We start from the raw sequence: 17,964 nt of genomic DNA, 5'->3' as shown, positions 1-17,964 counted from the left end.
AGGCCTTCAGCAAGAAACCTGCTTTCAGAATAGACAAAGCTTTTCACAAGATTTCATCAGAACATGAGATGAAGTGGAAGCTAAATGCAGCTGAACTCTTAATCCCTAACACTCCCAGCACCTCTGCTAAGCAGGCTCTGGAGCTTTTCACAGCACTGAGATAACACTGCGCCTCTCTTCACTCTGGCTTCTGAGTCAATTTCCAGATTGCTGGAAATTGCGATCTGCACAAGCATTTGTCCAGTCCCAGTGGGTGGGGACTTATATCCCTCTCTGATGGAGCGCTTTGGGCCCGTCTGGAAGCAGTGGGGATGTACAGTCACACACACACTGCTGAGTTAATGGAGCATCCCATGCTGTGATCTTCGCAGACAGGTTGAAGGTATCAAACTTGACTCTTACCACATGAGGTGACATGCCCGCAATGCTTTCCTCTTCAATTCTCACTTTACGCTTAAGTCTGTCTCTCTCTTACTCTGCTGTTGTGTTGCCATGACTATACCCATGTCTTGCTGCAAACATGAGTTTTATTTTCTTGTTATTTAGACATGTACAGTGCGCATCTCTCTCTGTTTCTATCAAGATAATGAAATTATCTCCTACAGTATACTGATGCTCTAAAAATAGAAATAAATAGATGCATAAAGGCTACATGTCCATGTCAGTACATGACATAAACAATTATTTTAAGAAACCCCTGTTCTATGTACCAAAACTACAGTTGTGTGATTCTAAACAAAATAATAATAAGATAGGATTTCTGCTAATGCACCTCTCACTCAACAGCAGGGATATTGTTGTGCATCTAATTTATCTGCTGCATTTTGATGTCTGACAGACAACAAAGTATATTTAGAGCACTTCATATTTTATATTCTTACCATGTGGTCAGTAACATTGACTGGTAAAATGATGGTGAATTCACAGGTGGAAGTCACTTTTTTGAAAATGTAACCATACAACCACTGGGTAAGAGCCTTTTAATAGTTAAAAAAAAATACTGAAGTCACTCTAACAGCACTCTGCTTTTAAATGTAGCTTTTGTGTGTAACTCACCAACTCTGAGTTTGAAGTCATTGAAGGAGTGTTTGTTAATAACATCCAGCTTCCCCACCAAGGCAAATGCAAACTCTAACATGATCCCTATGTGCATGTACTGCCTGTCATGCTCCTGGGAAACAGGGAGGAAACACAACCACAAAAAAAAAGTTGCGACAGGTGACAGCAAAAATGATTGAGCGTGATTTTAATGTGTGTGATGAGCCTACCTGTGATGTGTACTCAGGCCCGGGTGATGCATTCAGGCCAGTAGCAGCCATGTACGTACTACCAATAGTCTTGATCTTTTCCACACCACTGAATTTAGGTTTGGACAGCAGCTACACACACAAATACAAACACAATCCACAAAACAGTTAAAACAAATGAGACATAGTTTATGGCAGAAGTGATTGTTCATCCTGTCAAAGCCTCTCAAAATATTAAGATATTAAGTTACTAATACAGGAGATTGTAGCTTGCACATAGTTCATAGCATCCAATCTATCCATACTAATAGAAAATCACTGAAACCTACTAGATAAGATGTCCTGGTTTGTTTCTAGCAACTGTGGTGCACATGTAGTGCATGTTGTGAAGGTTGCAAGAGTGAGGGTTATTTACCTCGTCAAAATCAGCAATAATTTCGTTGAGGAGCCTGAGGCACTCTAATCCTTCTTTGTTGACGTCAGATTCGGTGTAGAACTCTTTAAAGTCTGGGATGGAGGCGAACATGACACACACCAGGTCATAGGACTGGTGGTACAGATCCTGCATGACAAAATACAGACATTTGCTTTTCCAGCTAGGAAATAATGTTATAAAACTGTTGAAATTGATAAGCCATAGAGTTATTAACATGGATGACAAACAGATGACAAGATTCTGATGAATGTCAGATCCAGATCATAAGATTGTAAGAGCTATCTGTGTATATTTAAGCTTAAAAATACTTGACAGTATTCTTCAATGAAAGTATCAGTGGGATGAGACAGCCAGACCAAAACCCAAGTGATAAACCAGACAGACAAAGGAACATGGGCAAATCACCCAAATTAGAGTGACTTTAAAAATCCATTAAACCAGAGGCTTGCTCTTGGATCCTGTTCAAATGCAGGGAGAGTGTCATTTGCTGACTCTTCTTCTTTTTTTTTTTTTTTTTTCTTCAATTTTTGCAGCAGAAGCATCACTTGCATTTAAACTCCCATTACCTCCAGGATACCAAGTCCTCTAAACTTCCTAAGATGTAAAACTTTACTTTTCACAGTTCACACTGTGAGAAGCACTCAGGGGATATAACAGTTTCAGAACGATGAATGAGAAAGTCTCACAGGCATGTCAGCAAATTCACCTAGGCACGGTCTCCCAATGTTTTATCATTGTTGTAGGTAATGAATCATTCTAATACTACATTTTTTCACGGAAGCCCTGAAAGGCTGACATTGTTGGCCATGGATAGTATCTTGTACGTACAAGATAAACTTTTACTTCTTAATTAGGCTGTTTTGAAGGTGAGAAAGCCATGCTGAAGCGCTAACTGCATGATACAGAGGGAATTGAAAGTTCAGCCAAATGCAGCATGAACAAAGTTTCATCTTCATAAACAACAACAAATGTCTACTGTAAAACATAATGGAACTATGTATAGACTTGGGTTAACCAACATAGGCTATGTTTTAGCATGTTTGTAGCAATTTGCCATATGTGCTGTGTAACACAGCGACAGCCGATGTGAGCATATCGGTTTTCTACATGTTAATGCCTGTTGAACATGTGTAGCCAAATTGGCATGTTACTCATGGTTTTATTTATAGCGTTAGTCATGTTCACCTCACTGCAGCACTGTTCTGTCAGGCTCACAGAGGCAGTGGACCCACAATGCACGACTCCGGTAAGTAGAATTCCAAAAGTTTTATTTAAAAGGAACTCGACACAGGATCAGGACGCGGCATGTTCGCTGACTTGCAAAACAATCTCACTCGAGAAGATAAAGCCAACAAAACCTTTCCCTTGCCTTTCAAGGCTTCTGTAGATTTTGGATGCTTCACATTTCCCACACAAACTATTGAATTATACATGTTATTGCATATATATATATATATATATATATATATATATATATATATATATATATATAATTAGCAACAAAGACATATGTACATATTTCAGATGTATTGTATTGACATTAAATTGAATGTAATGGATCTTGACATATCACCATTGGTACTGCAAGAACTAACCATAATACATACATCTGTTCTGCAGCCATCTGTCAAAACAGTATACATGATACTCCATATCTATAATGGATAAAAAACAAAACTGCCTACCTCATTCTTCCAGTTGCGTGCAAGGAAATGCTCTGCAACGTGTGCAGGCAGGACATTCTCCAACAAAACCCGGTTGAGGTTCTCCATCGTTTCAATCTCCTCGCACTCCTTCTTGAACTTGTTCTTCCACAGAAAGTCTAACCTACAGTAATATTCATTCTGTTACAAGAGGACACAGAGGTGAAGAGACTGAAGGTACAGCTGTACAGCTTGCTTCCATCAAGTCACAGAGAAAAAATAGAAACAGCCTCAAAATGTGGATTCCACCAAGGCTTAAAGACAAAAAAGAAAATGTAACACTGAAAAGAACGGGCTACAATTTTGTCACATTTGCAAAAAACTCAAACCACAACGTCCATCAAGACAGACAGAAATACAGTGATTTATACAGCTTTGGTTAAATCACAAATGAAAAGCCACAAATTACTTTACCAGCTCTACATCAACAAGACGGTAACACTTTATTTAAGGTTATTGTAATAAGCAGTAATTAACAGTTATTAAAACACTAATGTCATAATAAACATCTTATTAATTTGCTAAATGAGCTGTCTATAAACGTTTCTACAAGTGTCTTACAAGCAAATAATAAATGTGTTAATCAATCTATACTTAACCCTTACAAAGTCTTATTAATTTGAATCAGTGTTGGGCAAGTTACTGAAAATTAATAATTAGTTACAGTTACTTCTTAAAAGTAATTGAATTACTTTACCAATTACTGTATATTAAAAGTAATTAGTTACTAGGTAAAGTAACTTTTAAGTTACTTTTATGTCTGCTCTTTAAATGTAAATATGAACAGTAGTGAACAGTCAAACACAATAAACATAATTTTTAGACCTATTTATTGTAATCAACAACAGGGCAACAGGCCTTCAAATCGAGCAGTAGTACAAAAGTCTCTTTTAATACATGAAACGAAATAACTGTCTCAGTCATTTAACAGTGTTTTTTTTAAACCACATTAGGCCCAGTGAAATAAAAGTGATTGGCCTACAGTATACCTAGCAATCAATTTATTCAACTCTGCCTGGCTTATCGGTTGGACTACAGTCCGTGTAAAATCTAGCTTTGGTTGTTTGCGCGGAGGGGCCCCTTCAGCATCCGTAGGGCTCGGGTCTTTCGCTAGCTCGGGCTCGGGTCTTTTGCTAGCAATTCAAATCATAAGATTTGAATTGCTTCTCTTAGATGTGGATAGGTTCTTTACACCTGCACATAATTGTCAACTCACCACTACATTTTTGTCTTTAATTTCGACGAGCGAAAAGTAATGTCTGTCATATACAGTAGTTAGAATGTGCCTGCGCATATACTGTGATATATATGGTAACACCCAAAACGTGAGCGTCACTGCTCACTTATGTTACTTGCATCGGGAGTTCAGAGTAAAGAAGACTAAATGATAAACTGCCTCCTTCGTTATCATTTTACAATGTCCATACTTCCAGGAGAGATAGCTCATTCTATCCGCACTATTGGCCATGCTGTGGTTTAATGCTCATTGTTCGATTGGTGTATCATTGCGCCGCCATAAGGTCCTGCAACGTTAGATCAGAAGCAGCTAACGTAGGCCTATCTGTCTTCTTGTCTGCAAGCGAGTAACAAATTCATTTAAATTTCAGTAATTGTAATTGCGTTACTTGATTAAAAAAAAAATTAGTTTAAAAAATGTAGTTACATGCTCATTACTGCTAAAAGTAGTGGAATTACAGTAACGCGTTAATTTGTAGCGTGTTACTCCCAACACTGATTTTAATAAACACCTTATGGTTTATTACAGGTATATAAACCATTAGTTTCTAATAAGAGCCTAAAAGTGTCTTATAAGAAATAACAAATGTGCTAAGTGTGCTTTAATTAACACTTATTTATGTTTATAAGCATCTTGTAAGGTCTTAATAACTTTAACTACTGCTTATTAAAAGGGTAACACTTTATAATAACCATCATTAATAGATGGTAAATTGATAGTTAAGTAATCTTTAGTTGTTACACACATTATATCCATCATATACTATATTAGGTATCTGGTAATGATAATTTGTTTTTATATAATTTAATGAAGGGCAAAAAATGTATCATTGCTTTACCAAGCACTTACTAACCAATAACTAACTATAAAAAACATCAGTCACAACTTTACAAAAGCCATCCAGATAATGTTTTTAAACAGATGGTTTAAAAAGTATTTATTAACTATTTAACAAGGTATTATAGTCATCAGTTGCAACTTTATAATAACCATCCAGACACTGTTTATAGACAGTTTACAAACCATCTAGTAACACTTAACTGTTAGGAATATCTGCTCCATCTATGTAATGTTTATAGATGTTTTAAAAATGGTTTCTTAAAGGTTTACAATTTTTTTTATCATTATCCAATACCTAATATAGTATATGAGGGATATGTGTGTTACAATAAACTGTTAATTTACAGCATTACTAATTAGTAAACATTATTCATTATAATTTCATTGTTTGTTAACAGTAAAATGACTTGATGAGTTAAATGACAATTAACTAAAGATTACATAACTATCAATTTACCATCAATTAATGATGGTTATTATTAAGTGTTACATTAAAAGCATCCTAAAATAAAGTGTTACCAACAAGACTTTTCGGTGTAAGGCAAGACAAAGTAAAATGTTTCAGCACAGTGAGGAATGAAGAATATTATGGGTATAATTTAGTAATGTGACATTTCATTTCCTTCCATATTGGGTGAAGCGCTCACAGCTCAGGTGCTCTATGGTGACGACTCTATTTAAGGCAAGGCAAGGCAGCTTTATTTATATAGCACATTTCAGCAACAGGGCAATTCAAAGTGCTTTACATAAAACATTAAAGAGCAGTTAGAAAACACTTAAAAACAATAAACAAATTAAAAACATTAAAAGACAAGAATAAAATTGATAGTGTAGTATAAGAGTAAAAGTTACAGTGCAGTATAAGAAATTAAAGTTAATAAAATAGATTATTTAAAGAAAAGCAACATCAAAAAGATAGGTCTTTAGCTTAGATTTAAAAGAACTGAGAGTTGCAGCGGACCTACAGGTTTCTGGGAGTTTGTTCCAAATATGTGGAGCATAAAAACTGAACGCTGCTTCCCCCTGTTTAGTTCTGACTCTGGGGACAACAAGTAGACCTGTCCCAGACGACCTGAGAGAGGTCATAATGTAGTAGCAGATCAGAAATGTATTTTGGCCCTAAACCGTTTAGTGATTTATAAACCAGTAAAAGTATTTTGAAATCAATTCTTTGAGGCACTGGAAGCCAGTGTAGAGACTTCAGTACTGGAGTGATGTGATCCACTTTCCTGGTTTTAGTGAGGACTCGAGCAGCAGCGTTCTGAGCCTGATCCTGAACAGAACATGATGAACTGATTTCATTAAGAGGATGCATCAACCAAGGAGAAACGTGTTTAAGTGATATGATCCAATATCAGACATATAATTACTTGTTACAGTCGCACAGAAAAATATGGAGATGGTACAAAGACAGAGTGTGTATGTATACACATCAGAGCAGTGTGTGTGAGACTGAGCAGATATTAATAAATGGCATCTGTTAGTTTTGCTGTACAGACGGTTGCACTGGCGCCTTTTCATTGAGCTGGGGACATCAGTACTTAGTCTTTAGCAAATATATATTTATTATCCGCTCAAACTCAATCTGCCTAATATTCATATATACGTAGATGTGTGGCCCTCTATCAAAATCTAGCAGAATTTATTGAAGGAAGCGTATCATCACATTTACCACGCTTTATGAGACAGAAGCTTCAGCATTCACAGAAAGAGAAGTTCCCATGGGAACTCAAAGTGTGTCAACCATTCTATTTCTACGGTGTCAACCAATTTAACACTAAATAATGCATATATGACATACGTTCAGTGTACTATGATGCCAAACAAGTGTTCCTGTGGGGTTGGCAAACTTAAAATGCTCAAATAACGTTATTTTTCGGTGCAGTATAAGTTTAGCAGTGGCAGACAATGCATGTAATAAATCATGGTGCTTTTGCTTACATCTGTACTGTATATCCACTCATGTAGTCCGTGTGCTTTTTGTGGACACAGTTTACAGTTCAGCCGTGCTGTTATTTCAGCACACTGTAGAGCCCAGGGGATCAGCTGCATCCCATTTAATGATAAGCTCTGAAATAAAACAGAAATATGACTCTGCTTCTGTCTTCTATCACTGACAGAGTGCTGGGACTTCATCCTTCATTCAAGTCTAGTCTAAACCATACAAACAAATAAAGTATAGATGAACATTAACATGTGCGCACACACAGTAACACAATCCATGTACTGTGTTATCTACTGTATGTCCACGAGCTTAGAGTAAAAAAATGTAAATATCTGTGTAATCAAACAATAAAGTCTTAGAATGGGTTTATTACCATGGTTACCAACAGGTCACAGAGAAGGCCTAGAGGTAAACGGGCAGGCATCATAAACAGGCTGAGGAACAGGGCACACCGCACACCACTGCCCAGCATCCTGCTAGCTAATGTCCAGTCAATAGAAAACAAGCTGGACGAGCTCAGAGCCAGAATGAAATACCAGAGGGACATGCAAGACTGCAACATCCTCTGCCTCACTGAGACAGGATGCACAGATTAGACTAGGTCAAGCCTCGTTTTATCAGTTATCCTGGATTTATAAATTCTGCTTTTGTGAAACAGCCCCCAGAGGAGAGAGAACCCTGGATCACTGTTACTCACCCTTTAAGGACGGCTACAAAACAAATTCTCTCTCTCCGTTCTGAAAATCTGACCATGCTGCAATTTTCCTCATGCCAAAATACAAACAACGGCTAAAGCAGGAAGCCCCAGTGCAAAGGGAGGTGACACGCTGGACTCACCAATCAGAGGCCGCTTTACAGGATGCTGGACCACACAGACTGGGATATATATATATATATATATATATATATATTTTTTTTATTTATTGTTATTATTGAGCCAGAACAGGTACACAATGAATTTCACTGCACATTGTACTGTGTATGATTGTGTATGTGACAAATACAATTTGAATTTAATTGAATTGATTACTATGTAGTGGATGTTAGTAGCTACGACTGTACTGTAGCTCCAGAGGACAGTAGTGCCGAAGTTCTGGATTACACTCAAGTACATGAAGTACTCTGCAGTGTAGCATAAACCCAAAATAGCCAGACTATGAAGCACACAACTCTCCAGAATGACCAGCGTCTGGTCCCTGCAGTAAATCTCCACCAAAGTCCACCTGTGCAACTTGGTAAATCATTGGCCCAGAGTGGCGGAAGGGAGGCCAGACAAACTAGTCTAATAACGCCTCTCGCACAGTGCGGCACGCCAGCCGCAAAGCTTTGTCTCTACTTTATTAAGTTTATCAGCTGTGCAGGGTAGCTATTATACCCCTAAGCTCTGAGGTAATAACTGTACATATAGAGAAAGTTATATATGTAAACAGTGGTGTCAGGAGTGCAATTTGGTCTACATTCACATTAAACATCAAAAGCTAGCTCTAGGAAAATACTCGCCAATAACCCCATTGACCCAAGTGCAATCCCCAGCTGTACTGCTTCTCGCATGGCCCGGGCAATAAATCAAACTCAATTGTGCTCACACTTAGAAGACCATTAAAGGTTAACGAGAGTGATGTGACAGTTAGGTAAAAGATATAGCATGAGCTTCTCACAATGAAGTTAACACCTACACCAACATACTAAAGTTAGTGGCGACAAAAACCATAGTACATTCATTCAAAATTATGAGAAAATGGGAAAAACAAATAAATAAATGAAAGACCTTTTATAAGGTACAGTAGGTAATCAAACAGCACATACACACAGAGAAAAAAAAAAAAGAGTGTAATGATAATGTAAGAGCAAACTACAAACTAAATTATTTAAGAGCTGTGAAGGTGAAAATGTGCAGAAGACAGACAATAACATCATTCAAACTATTATAGTGTGGACTTACCTGTCTGGCAAGCACAAGCAGAGTGATGAAGAAGATAAAGAGGGAGATAGAGCCCATAGTCTTCAGGTCTTTAAGAACTCCTGGTCTTGAAGGGCAGAGAAAAAAGGAAGATGTGTTTGTGCGTGGACAACAAGAGAAGGTAAGAAAAAAAAGATAAAGACAGAGATAAGGAGAAAAAGTGACAAAAGATAAAAGTCAAGTGGGGGATAAAAAAAAGTAAAAGAGAGAGATGAGAGTAAGAGCATTTAATTAAAATCCAGATGACAATCAGTAGTCTGTGTCTATGTGTCACATGATTGGTTAGCAGACCATTTTATTCCAAGCTGTCACTCGGTTAAGACTGTCACTTCTGCTTTGCTGTGACAAGAGCTTGTTTACTATTTGCATTTCAGTGGCTGAGCTTCCTTCCTGGGGTGCATTCACAAGGAACTTTTTCAAAAGGCAATAAACAACGAGATAGTGTTCACTTTTTTTTATTAATAAGGGAAAAAAAATCCACTAATTAACCCTGACAATGCACACCTGTGAAGTGAAAACCATTTCAGGTGACTACCTCATGAAGCTCATTGAGAGAACACCAAGGGTTTGCAGAGTTATCAAAAAAAAAGCAAAGGGTGGCTACTTTGAGAAATCTAAAATATAAGACATGTTTTCAGTTATTTCACACTTTTTTGTTAAGTACATAATTCCATATGTGTTCATTCATAGTTTTGATGCCTTCAGTGAGAATCTACAATGTAAATATTCATGAAAATAAAGAAACACATTGAATGAGAAGGTGTGTCCAAACTTTTGGCCTGTACTGTATATATAGCAGTGAAGTCTGAATTTAAGCTCTGAATGTGTGATAAGACTCAAACAGGACTGCTGCATCCTAATTTCTGAAAGCATATTTTGCATATTAATAGACTTTTACTCTTATCTAGGGCAGAGCTCAGCAGACAACGGAGAAAACAGCCTGCAAGTTCTGCACTTGCCTGGTTCATTATCTAATCAATTCTTTACACAGAATAAATGGCACTGACTGAGGAGACAATTTCACATAAAGATGAATCAGAGATGGAAACAAACAGGAAGCATAATTTAATTCAGTTTCTGATGAAAACTCTAGTGACAGCATAGCAGCAGTATTCTTGTGTTTTTGTATGTGTTGTTATCTGTTCGAGCCCTCCAGGCTCTCATACAGTATGAACGAGCTGAACTCAACATCGGAGAACGGTATCAAGATTACACAATCAAAAATTTGGTCTCTATCCCGCTGGAGATTCAGCCCCAGAGAGACACCGGGGGAGTTTTCATCATCCCGTCGAAGAGGCGTCGGAGGAGATGCAGGGAAAAGAAAACGGGACAAGAGGAGCGGCATACAGGCTAGGCTAAGAGCTAACCCACACAGACCGCCACTACCGAGTCTCTTCCTTGCCAACACTCAGTCACTCGTCAATAAAATGGACGAAATAAGACGGAGGAAGGATTACGTCGCACAACATCAATAGCTGTGTGACAATCATCACAGAGACTTGGCTGGACAACACTGTCCCTGACACGACTATTGAGCTAGCGGGACACTCTACTTACCGGGTGGACAGGACAGCAGCTGCGGGTAAGAGCAAAGGCAGAGGAGTGTCCCATTTACATAAACAATGACTGGTGTACAGCTACGAACATTATTGGGACCCACTGCTCCCCAGACTTAGATCATCTGGCTGTGAAATGCAGGCCATTTTATATGCCGAGAGAGTTCACTGCCATCTTAATCACAGCTGTTTATATACCACCGCATGCTAATGCTAACATAGTCCTGGAAGAGCTGCACAGCGCTATCAACAACCAGCTGAATGCACACCAAGAGGGAACTGTGATTGTGGCAGGTGATTTTAACCATACAGAACTTAAGACAGTGCCAAATTTACCAAGTATGTTAACTTCCCGACCAGAGACAAAAATACCCTGGATCAAGTTTATATCAACATTCCTAGAACTTACAAAGTTGCACCATCTCCACACCTCGGCTTATCAGACCACTCACTGGTCCTGACTCCATCCTATAGACCACTAATCTGCAGAACAAGACCAGCTATCAAAACTGTACAAGTATAGAGTGAGGAAGCCACCTCATTACTGCAGGACTGTTTTGACAGCACAGGACAGAGGACACACTGGCCTACAGTAATGCCTGGAAGGGCAAAATACAGATACAAGCAGCATAACGAAGGACACCTCCCACACAACGACAACCCCGGAACATGTGGAGAGGTATTAAAACCATAACAGACTACAAGTGCTGCACCCCACATACCAGCCATGACAGCACACTCCCTGAAACCCTGAACCAGTTCTTTGAACTTTTTGAATTGCAGAACAACAGAGTGGGGGGCCAACTGACCTTGCCCAGGGAGGAGCCAGCATTTGTCCTACAGCGCCATCAGGTGAATTCCACACTGAGAAAAATAAACATTTCTAAAGCAGCAGGACCAGACAGGGTTTCGTGCCGTACACTGAAGAAATGCGCTGGCCAACTAACAGTGTTCACTGACATCTTCAACCTTACCCTTCAACAGTCTGTTGTCCCTACCTGCCTTAAATCCACCACAATTGTGCCTATCCCTCAAAAGACAGCAGTCAACAGTCTGAATGACTATTGCCCAATTGCTCTGACCCCAGTTATTATGAAGGAAAAGATCTACGGAGGACGCAGTCTCAATTGCACTTAATACAGCTCTGTCCCACCTGGAGAATCCAAACACTTACTGTATGTTAGGATGTTACTCACTGACTTCAGTTCCGCCTTCAACACAGTAAACCCCATAAACTGCTACATAAACTGAGCAACCACGGATTAACAACCCCACTCTGTTTGTGGATTTTGGATGTTCTCACTCAAAGACCACAACATGTCAGGTTGGGCAACCAGACAACTTCAACCATCATCATGAACACAGGAGTGCCGCAGGACTGTGTTCTCAGTCCAGCCCTCTTCGCCCTCTTCACACATGACTGCACCCCCATTCACGCCTGAAACACTATAGTGAAGTTCGCAGATGACAACACTGTAGTGGGACTGATTACCAACAACCAGGAGGCCCACTACAGGGAAGAGGTCCAACATCTGGCCGAGTGGTACAGACAATAATCTGGTCCTGAACACAACAAAAACAAAAGAGATCACTGTGGACTTTAGGAGATCCAGGAAGACCACACATCACCAACTTCATATAAATGGTGGAGTGGTGGATATGGTGGATAATATCAAATTCCTGGGAGTACACATCACCAAAGAACTCATATGGTCCGTCAACACATCCCACCTGGTAAAGAAAGCCCAACAGAGGATTTTCTTTCTCAGGAAACTCAAACAAGCCTGTCTCCCCTCTCAGCTGCTGGTCAACTTTTGTCGTAGCACAATAGAAAACATCCCCTGTCAGTGTGCCACAGTGTGGTATGCCAGCTGCACAGCAGAGAACAAAAAGGACTTGGCCCTGGTGTTGAAAACAACATAGAGGATTGTAGGAGCAGTGCTCCCGGACGTAGATGCTTTGTATGCTGGCCGCCTGCAGAAAAGAGCCAGTAGCATCCACATGGATACTAGACACGCAGGACACTGTCCGTTTGTCCCATTACCATCTGGAAAAATATACAGAACAATCAAAACGCAGACTAACAGACTGAGGAACAGCTTCTTCCCCAGAGCTGTTGCCTCCATCACCCCCCCTCTCCATGCACAAGCACATACATACAGTGGTGCTCATAAGTTTATGAACCCATGCTGAAGTTGACTAAAAAGAGGAATAAAAAAATCATCTTTTGGAAATTGATCTTAATGCCTTAATTAAAAAAATTTGGAAAACTCCAACCTTTAAGGACACCAATTTTTTTTGTGAATGAATAATGTATCGTAAATAAATGAATTTTCTTCCTTAAAATACAGGGGGCATAAGTAAGTACACCCCTATGTTAAATTCCCATAGAGGCAGGCAGATTTTTATTTTTAAAGGCCAGTTATTTCATGGATCCAGGATACTATGCATCCTGATAAAGTTCCCTTGGCCTTTGGAATTAAAATAGCCCCACATCATCACATACGCTTCACCATACCTAGAGATTGGCATGGTTTTATGTCGGTTAGCCTAATAGCTGGTTTGATTTGCATTGAGAGATGATTTTATGTTAAGTACACCATGCCAATCTCGAGGTATGGTGAAGGGCATGTGATTCCAAAGGCCAAAGGAACTTTATCAGGATGCACAGTATCCTGGATCCATGAAATAAAAATAAAAATCTGCCTGCCTCTATGGGAATTTAACATAGGGGTGTACTTACTTATGCCCCCTGTATTTTAAGGAAGAACATTTATTTATTTACGATACATTATTCATTCACAAAGAAAATTGGTGTCATTAAAGGTTGGACTTTTCCTATTTTTTTTAATTAAGGCATTAAGATCAATTTCCAAAAGATGATTTTTTTTATTCCTCTTTTTAGTCAACTTTAGCATGGGTTCATAAACTTATGAACACCACAAATCTGCAAATGCTCATACATGAGTACTATGTGCAATGCCTTTTTTATGTGTCTTTTTTATCTTGTTTTCATACAATGACAATAAAGTATCTTGAGTCTTGATAAAGAGTTTTACAATTATAGAAATTACCAAAGTTTTTCAATTTGTCAATTATATGCTTAACATATTCCCATTTTGTATTACTGTTGACCAAAGCTGTGTGAAATATATTGGCTTAGCAGGAGGGGAAACACATTAAAATCACATTGTGCTATTTTAATTTCTTTGGACAGGAAAGTCAATAACCAAAAAACAACTTCCTTCCTCTGCTAGAAATCAGACAATTTAGACTTGAATTGATGTTGATGATGCTGCATTTGTCTGACAATGACAATAAATGAATGACTGAAGCTGCAGGCTCTGACAAGTTGTGTTTTGGATATTACATCCAAATGACTTATTTGCAGGGCTTCCAGTATAAAAATCAGAAAATGTCTTCATTTTCCAGTAAGACCACTATGGGCATCATAATGTCCAAAGACCTATTTCACTATTCACTGTCTATGGAGCAGCTGCAGGATTTGTCTGCGGGTCATCACTACATTCTGTCTTGGCTGAGTTGTTAAATTTGTTTTGCTGTCTTAACCGGAGTTAGATGAGAATGATTTACATTTCTGTCTCTGTGTATCCAGTACAGAAGTTAGTCTAGTGTTGCTTAGCGTTGTCAAATACTGAAAGCAGCGTTGCTTTGTGAGAAAAAAGTGAACATCTGTGCATTTCACAAACACCAAAGCTGTCTCACACACGTCATGTCTATTTAAGATGTGTAGAAATACAACACGTGAAACCAGACATTGGAGGCTTTGCAGCCGTTTAGTGTTCTCAGTAAACAGCATGTAGTATCTTATTAAGTCTCAGGTTTGCACACTGATGATGTATATCTCTACGGTCATGATACTGGGTGTACTGGTTCATTAAGTGTATATAAAAAGGTCCATACTCTTTTCACTACACGTCATGGCTATTTCAGGCACAGTATTGAAAGCTAACATCAACTTCTTACAACTACTAACTTTCTTAACTTTCTAACACTGTTCCGGTCAAAAATGACCGATTTACACATTCCCTGTACCATAAATATGGTATTTTTCATCAGATTGCCTGAAGTGCCTTAAATATGTTCTTAAGAAAGTCCCTAAGAAAAGTCTACATCGGATTCATGACGTGTTCTTAAACAGCAGAATTGTTCTCACCTGTGTTCTTAGGATTGACGAATCCCACGTCTTTGTAATCGGAATGCGGTTGGTTTTATTCATGGATTTATTTTAAGACGGTTTTATGGTCTATAACCATGGAAGCGTAAGCAAATAAAGTGTGTGAAGCAGCGGAAATGGGGAAGCGATGTGAAGAGGTCCAGCCAAATAAATAAGATATGAACGTGTCTTACGCAGCCTGGCGGAGAAGTAAACAACGCTGTGGAGAGAAATAGATGGCAACTATGATTTAAAAACGGGAATAATAAAAAAACAAACATTTTCACTTTTACCGGAGGCTGTATTACCGAGGGTCAGCGGTACTGCGCTCTGGAGCACCGGAGCCGGCTTGTGATAACAACACACAGGCCAAAACACAAACAGAAATTGCGTCACAGAATGGAGATTTCAAAAGGAGAAAATACTGGCATTAGCATCGTTGTCAGAAAAGATAGTATTTCAACTTAGCATGTTTCCTTAATATCTGATGGGGTTATTTTTGGATTTATTACAGTAAATATATTACATATTGGACCTTTAATTGAAACTTCACATGCCTGATAATTGTCCAGGCCTGTAGACATCTGCTGCACGTCCATAATGAGCCCTGGTCATAGCGTTTAGTTTTGCTTTATTTGAGACAAATGTTATCCGCATGTTTTCTGACAGCATCTATAGGGGACTTTCTAGTAAGAAAATATAAGGGTGTGGAGGAAATAATGGCATTGAGAGAAGCCAGTTTAAGTGGTTCTGGCACCTGCAAAGGATGCCCTCAGGTGCATCCACTTAGAGCTATTCTTGTCTCGACTAACAGGAAGAAGACCTTGAGGTAGATGGTCTTTCTCACGTTTCTCTTTATATGATGGTTTTCCATTTACTCAGAATCCCACAGGATTAAGAGCAGATGGCCATTGTCTCAACAAAACTTCATTTTCTTTTTCTCAGGCTACCTCAACACTCTCCTTCTCCCGCCTTGACTCTCTTTATCCTTTTTTGACTCTCTCTTAAACAGTATCAGTTTGTCACTGTGCACCTACCTGTCCAGGCTTTCAGTCTTGTACAGAAATCTGCTATATTCATCCAGCAGAGGGGCATGTGTTTGTAGAATAATGACGTTGTAAACCACCACAGCTGTCAACATGATAATCATCTTCAGCTCATAATTTATCCTCAGGAACACAGAGCAAGAGATGAGGCCCAGTATGCAACTATAAATTAAATACTAGACAAACAGAAAAAAGAGACAGACATACAGATTGGTTAATTTATTCAAGTTATCAAAAGATAATCATGATAATAATAATCTGCACTTACAGGAAGGTAGAAATTGTTTTTTCCTGTGAAGGTGATTGGTTGTCCATTGGGGTAAAACAATGTTTCATTGGATGAATTGTAAACAGGAACAGGAGGTAACAAATTGTCTTCCAAAAAGAACTAGAAAAAGAACACAAGGTCAACAGAAATTAATCTTCGGTGCGACAGTGTGAAAAAGATCTTTTCATTTAAATCCACCACAGGAAGAAAACCCCACACAATTCACATGCAAATTACAAACACACTTTCCCTGTCTGCTTGCCTTGCACGTCATCATGTGAAAAGACAAACTAGTCAACATTGTATTTGCAGGAGGAAAATAGAGTTGTGTTAGATAAGAGGCCAATAGTGACAACCATTCAATAATGTCCTTTAAACTGAACCTGCAGGATAAGATGAGGATTGGCTACCCCACTGAGCAGAGCCAAATTAATTTGGCTCATCCGCCCCGAGCAATTGACCCATGTGAGGCGCAAAACAAGATTATAATCTCTGGAATCGATTTGTGTGAAGGTCTAAACCAGGGTCCTGACACCATGCTTTATCACACAACTTCCCCACAAGCCTCAGGCTGCTATATCACCTTCATCAAAGCCTTTTTTTTATTTAAACCTCTATCAGATAAATCAAAAAATTGATGGAGAGTAAAATAATAAAATTGTTATATACATTATTTCCTTATCACTACATGGAAATGGTGTCGGCACTACAGTATTTTGCTGTTTAAGAAAAATGATATACTGCTTTGCAAAAGAAAACAATACAAAGAAAATAATTTTCTGTAGTTGATTATGTGGTTAAATATCCAGTTAGTTTGAGGCGTAATAAACAAATGAAATGGAAAGCATAGAAATAAATATTACATTAAATGCTAGTGCATCCACAGCCCCTCACTGTGATGGCTGAGACATATATACCACTGTGTCACCGCAATGTATTAGTGTTGCAAGAAATTAAGCTTTTAAGTTGTTTTTATATTAAGTATACTCAGTAAGATTGCAGCATTAATGAATTAATTAATAAGTTTGTTTGATGAATAGTAATATGATTTTGAAAATTTGGTTCCTATTTGTTTACATCACTTGAGGCCAATGTATTTATTTTAGTTGTGGGACATGTTATGTTCCATTCCATTCTAATTACACTGCAGTTACTAATAAGGTTGTCATCTGAAGGGTTGTGATACTCCATTCCAAGTGAAGCCTAATTGGTGTTAGCTCTCACTTATTGCAGTACTTGCATATAAAAGCTTACCATGTTAAAGACTGCCATTATGAGTATTAGAGCTGTGGTTGTCATGGTGAGAGTGATGCGGGGCCAAGGCTTGTTGGCAATAATGACTGATGACCTCAGCAGCCACATCAAAGAAGTGGAGGCGCTTTTACTGCAGTGCTGCAGGGACACGTACACACAACAGCACACCAATACAAGAATGTATGAGTCGAAGTACAAAAGAAGTAATTAAAATACATAAATATACATATGCATACGAGCAGACATAATTATTTCTGTTGAGTAAGGACAAGTACTGTAAAATAAATTAAATTAG

The 17,964-nt window shown here is 38.5% G+C and overlaps 1 protein-coding gene across 8 annotated transcripts in view; it reads right to left on the bottom strand.

Annotated features, from left to right (window-relative positions):
* The window catches only part of adcy2a (adenylate cyclase 2a), a 104,884-nt gene that overhangs the window by 6,815 nt on the left and 80,105 nt on the right, over positions 1–17,964 (bottom strand). For 7 of the 8 annotated variants that reach the window (XM_028580170.1, XM_028580172.1, XM_028580173.1 and 4 more), the window contains 9 exons: positions 17,670–17,807; positions 16,416–16,535; positions 16,139–16,323; positions 9,351–9,435; positions 7,405–7,533; positions 3,369–3,527; positions 1,663–1,809; positions 1,269–1,379; positions 1,057–1,171 (listed from right to left, as the gene is read on the bottom strand). In XM_028580170.1, coding sequence (XP_028435971.1) covers positions 1,057–1,171; positions 1,269–1,379; positions 1,663–1,809; positions 3,369–3,527; positions 7,405–7,533; positions 9,351–9,435; positions 16,139–16,323; positions 16,416–16,535; positions 17,670–17,807 — 1,189 coding nt within the window. The remainder of the gene's footprint in view (positions 1–1,056; positions 1,172–1,268; positions 1,380–1,662; positions 1,810–3,368; positions 3,528–7,404; positions 7,534–9,350; positions 9,436–16,138; positions 16,324–16,415; positions 16,536–17,669; positions 17,808–17,964) is intronic. The other variant, XM_028580175.1, reaches the window with a different exon arrangement.

The sequence above is a fragment of the Perca flavescens genome, chromosome 6, assembly GCF_004354835.1.
Source record: "Perca flavescens isolate YP-PL-M2 chromosome 6, PFLA_1.0, whole genome shotgun sequence".
NCBI lineage: Eukaryota > Metazoa > Chordata > Actinopteri > Perciformes > Percidae > Perca > Perca flavescens.
Note: the sequence above shows the minus strand (reverse complement) of the source record. Positions and strands in the feature narration are given on the sequence as shown.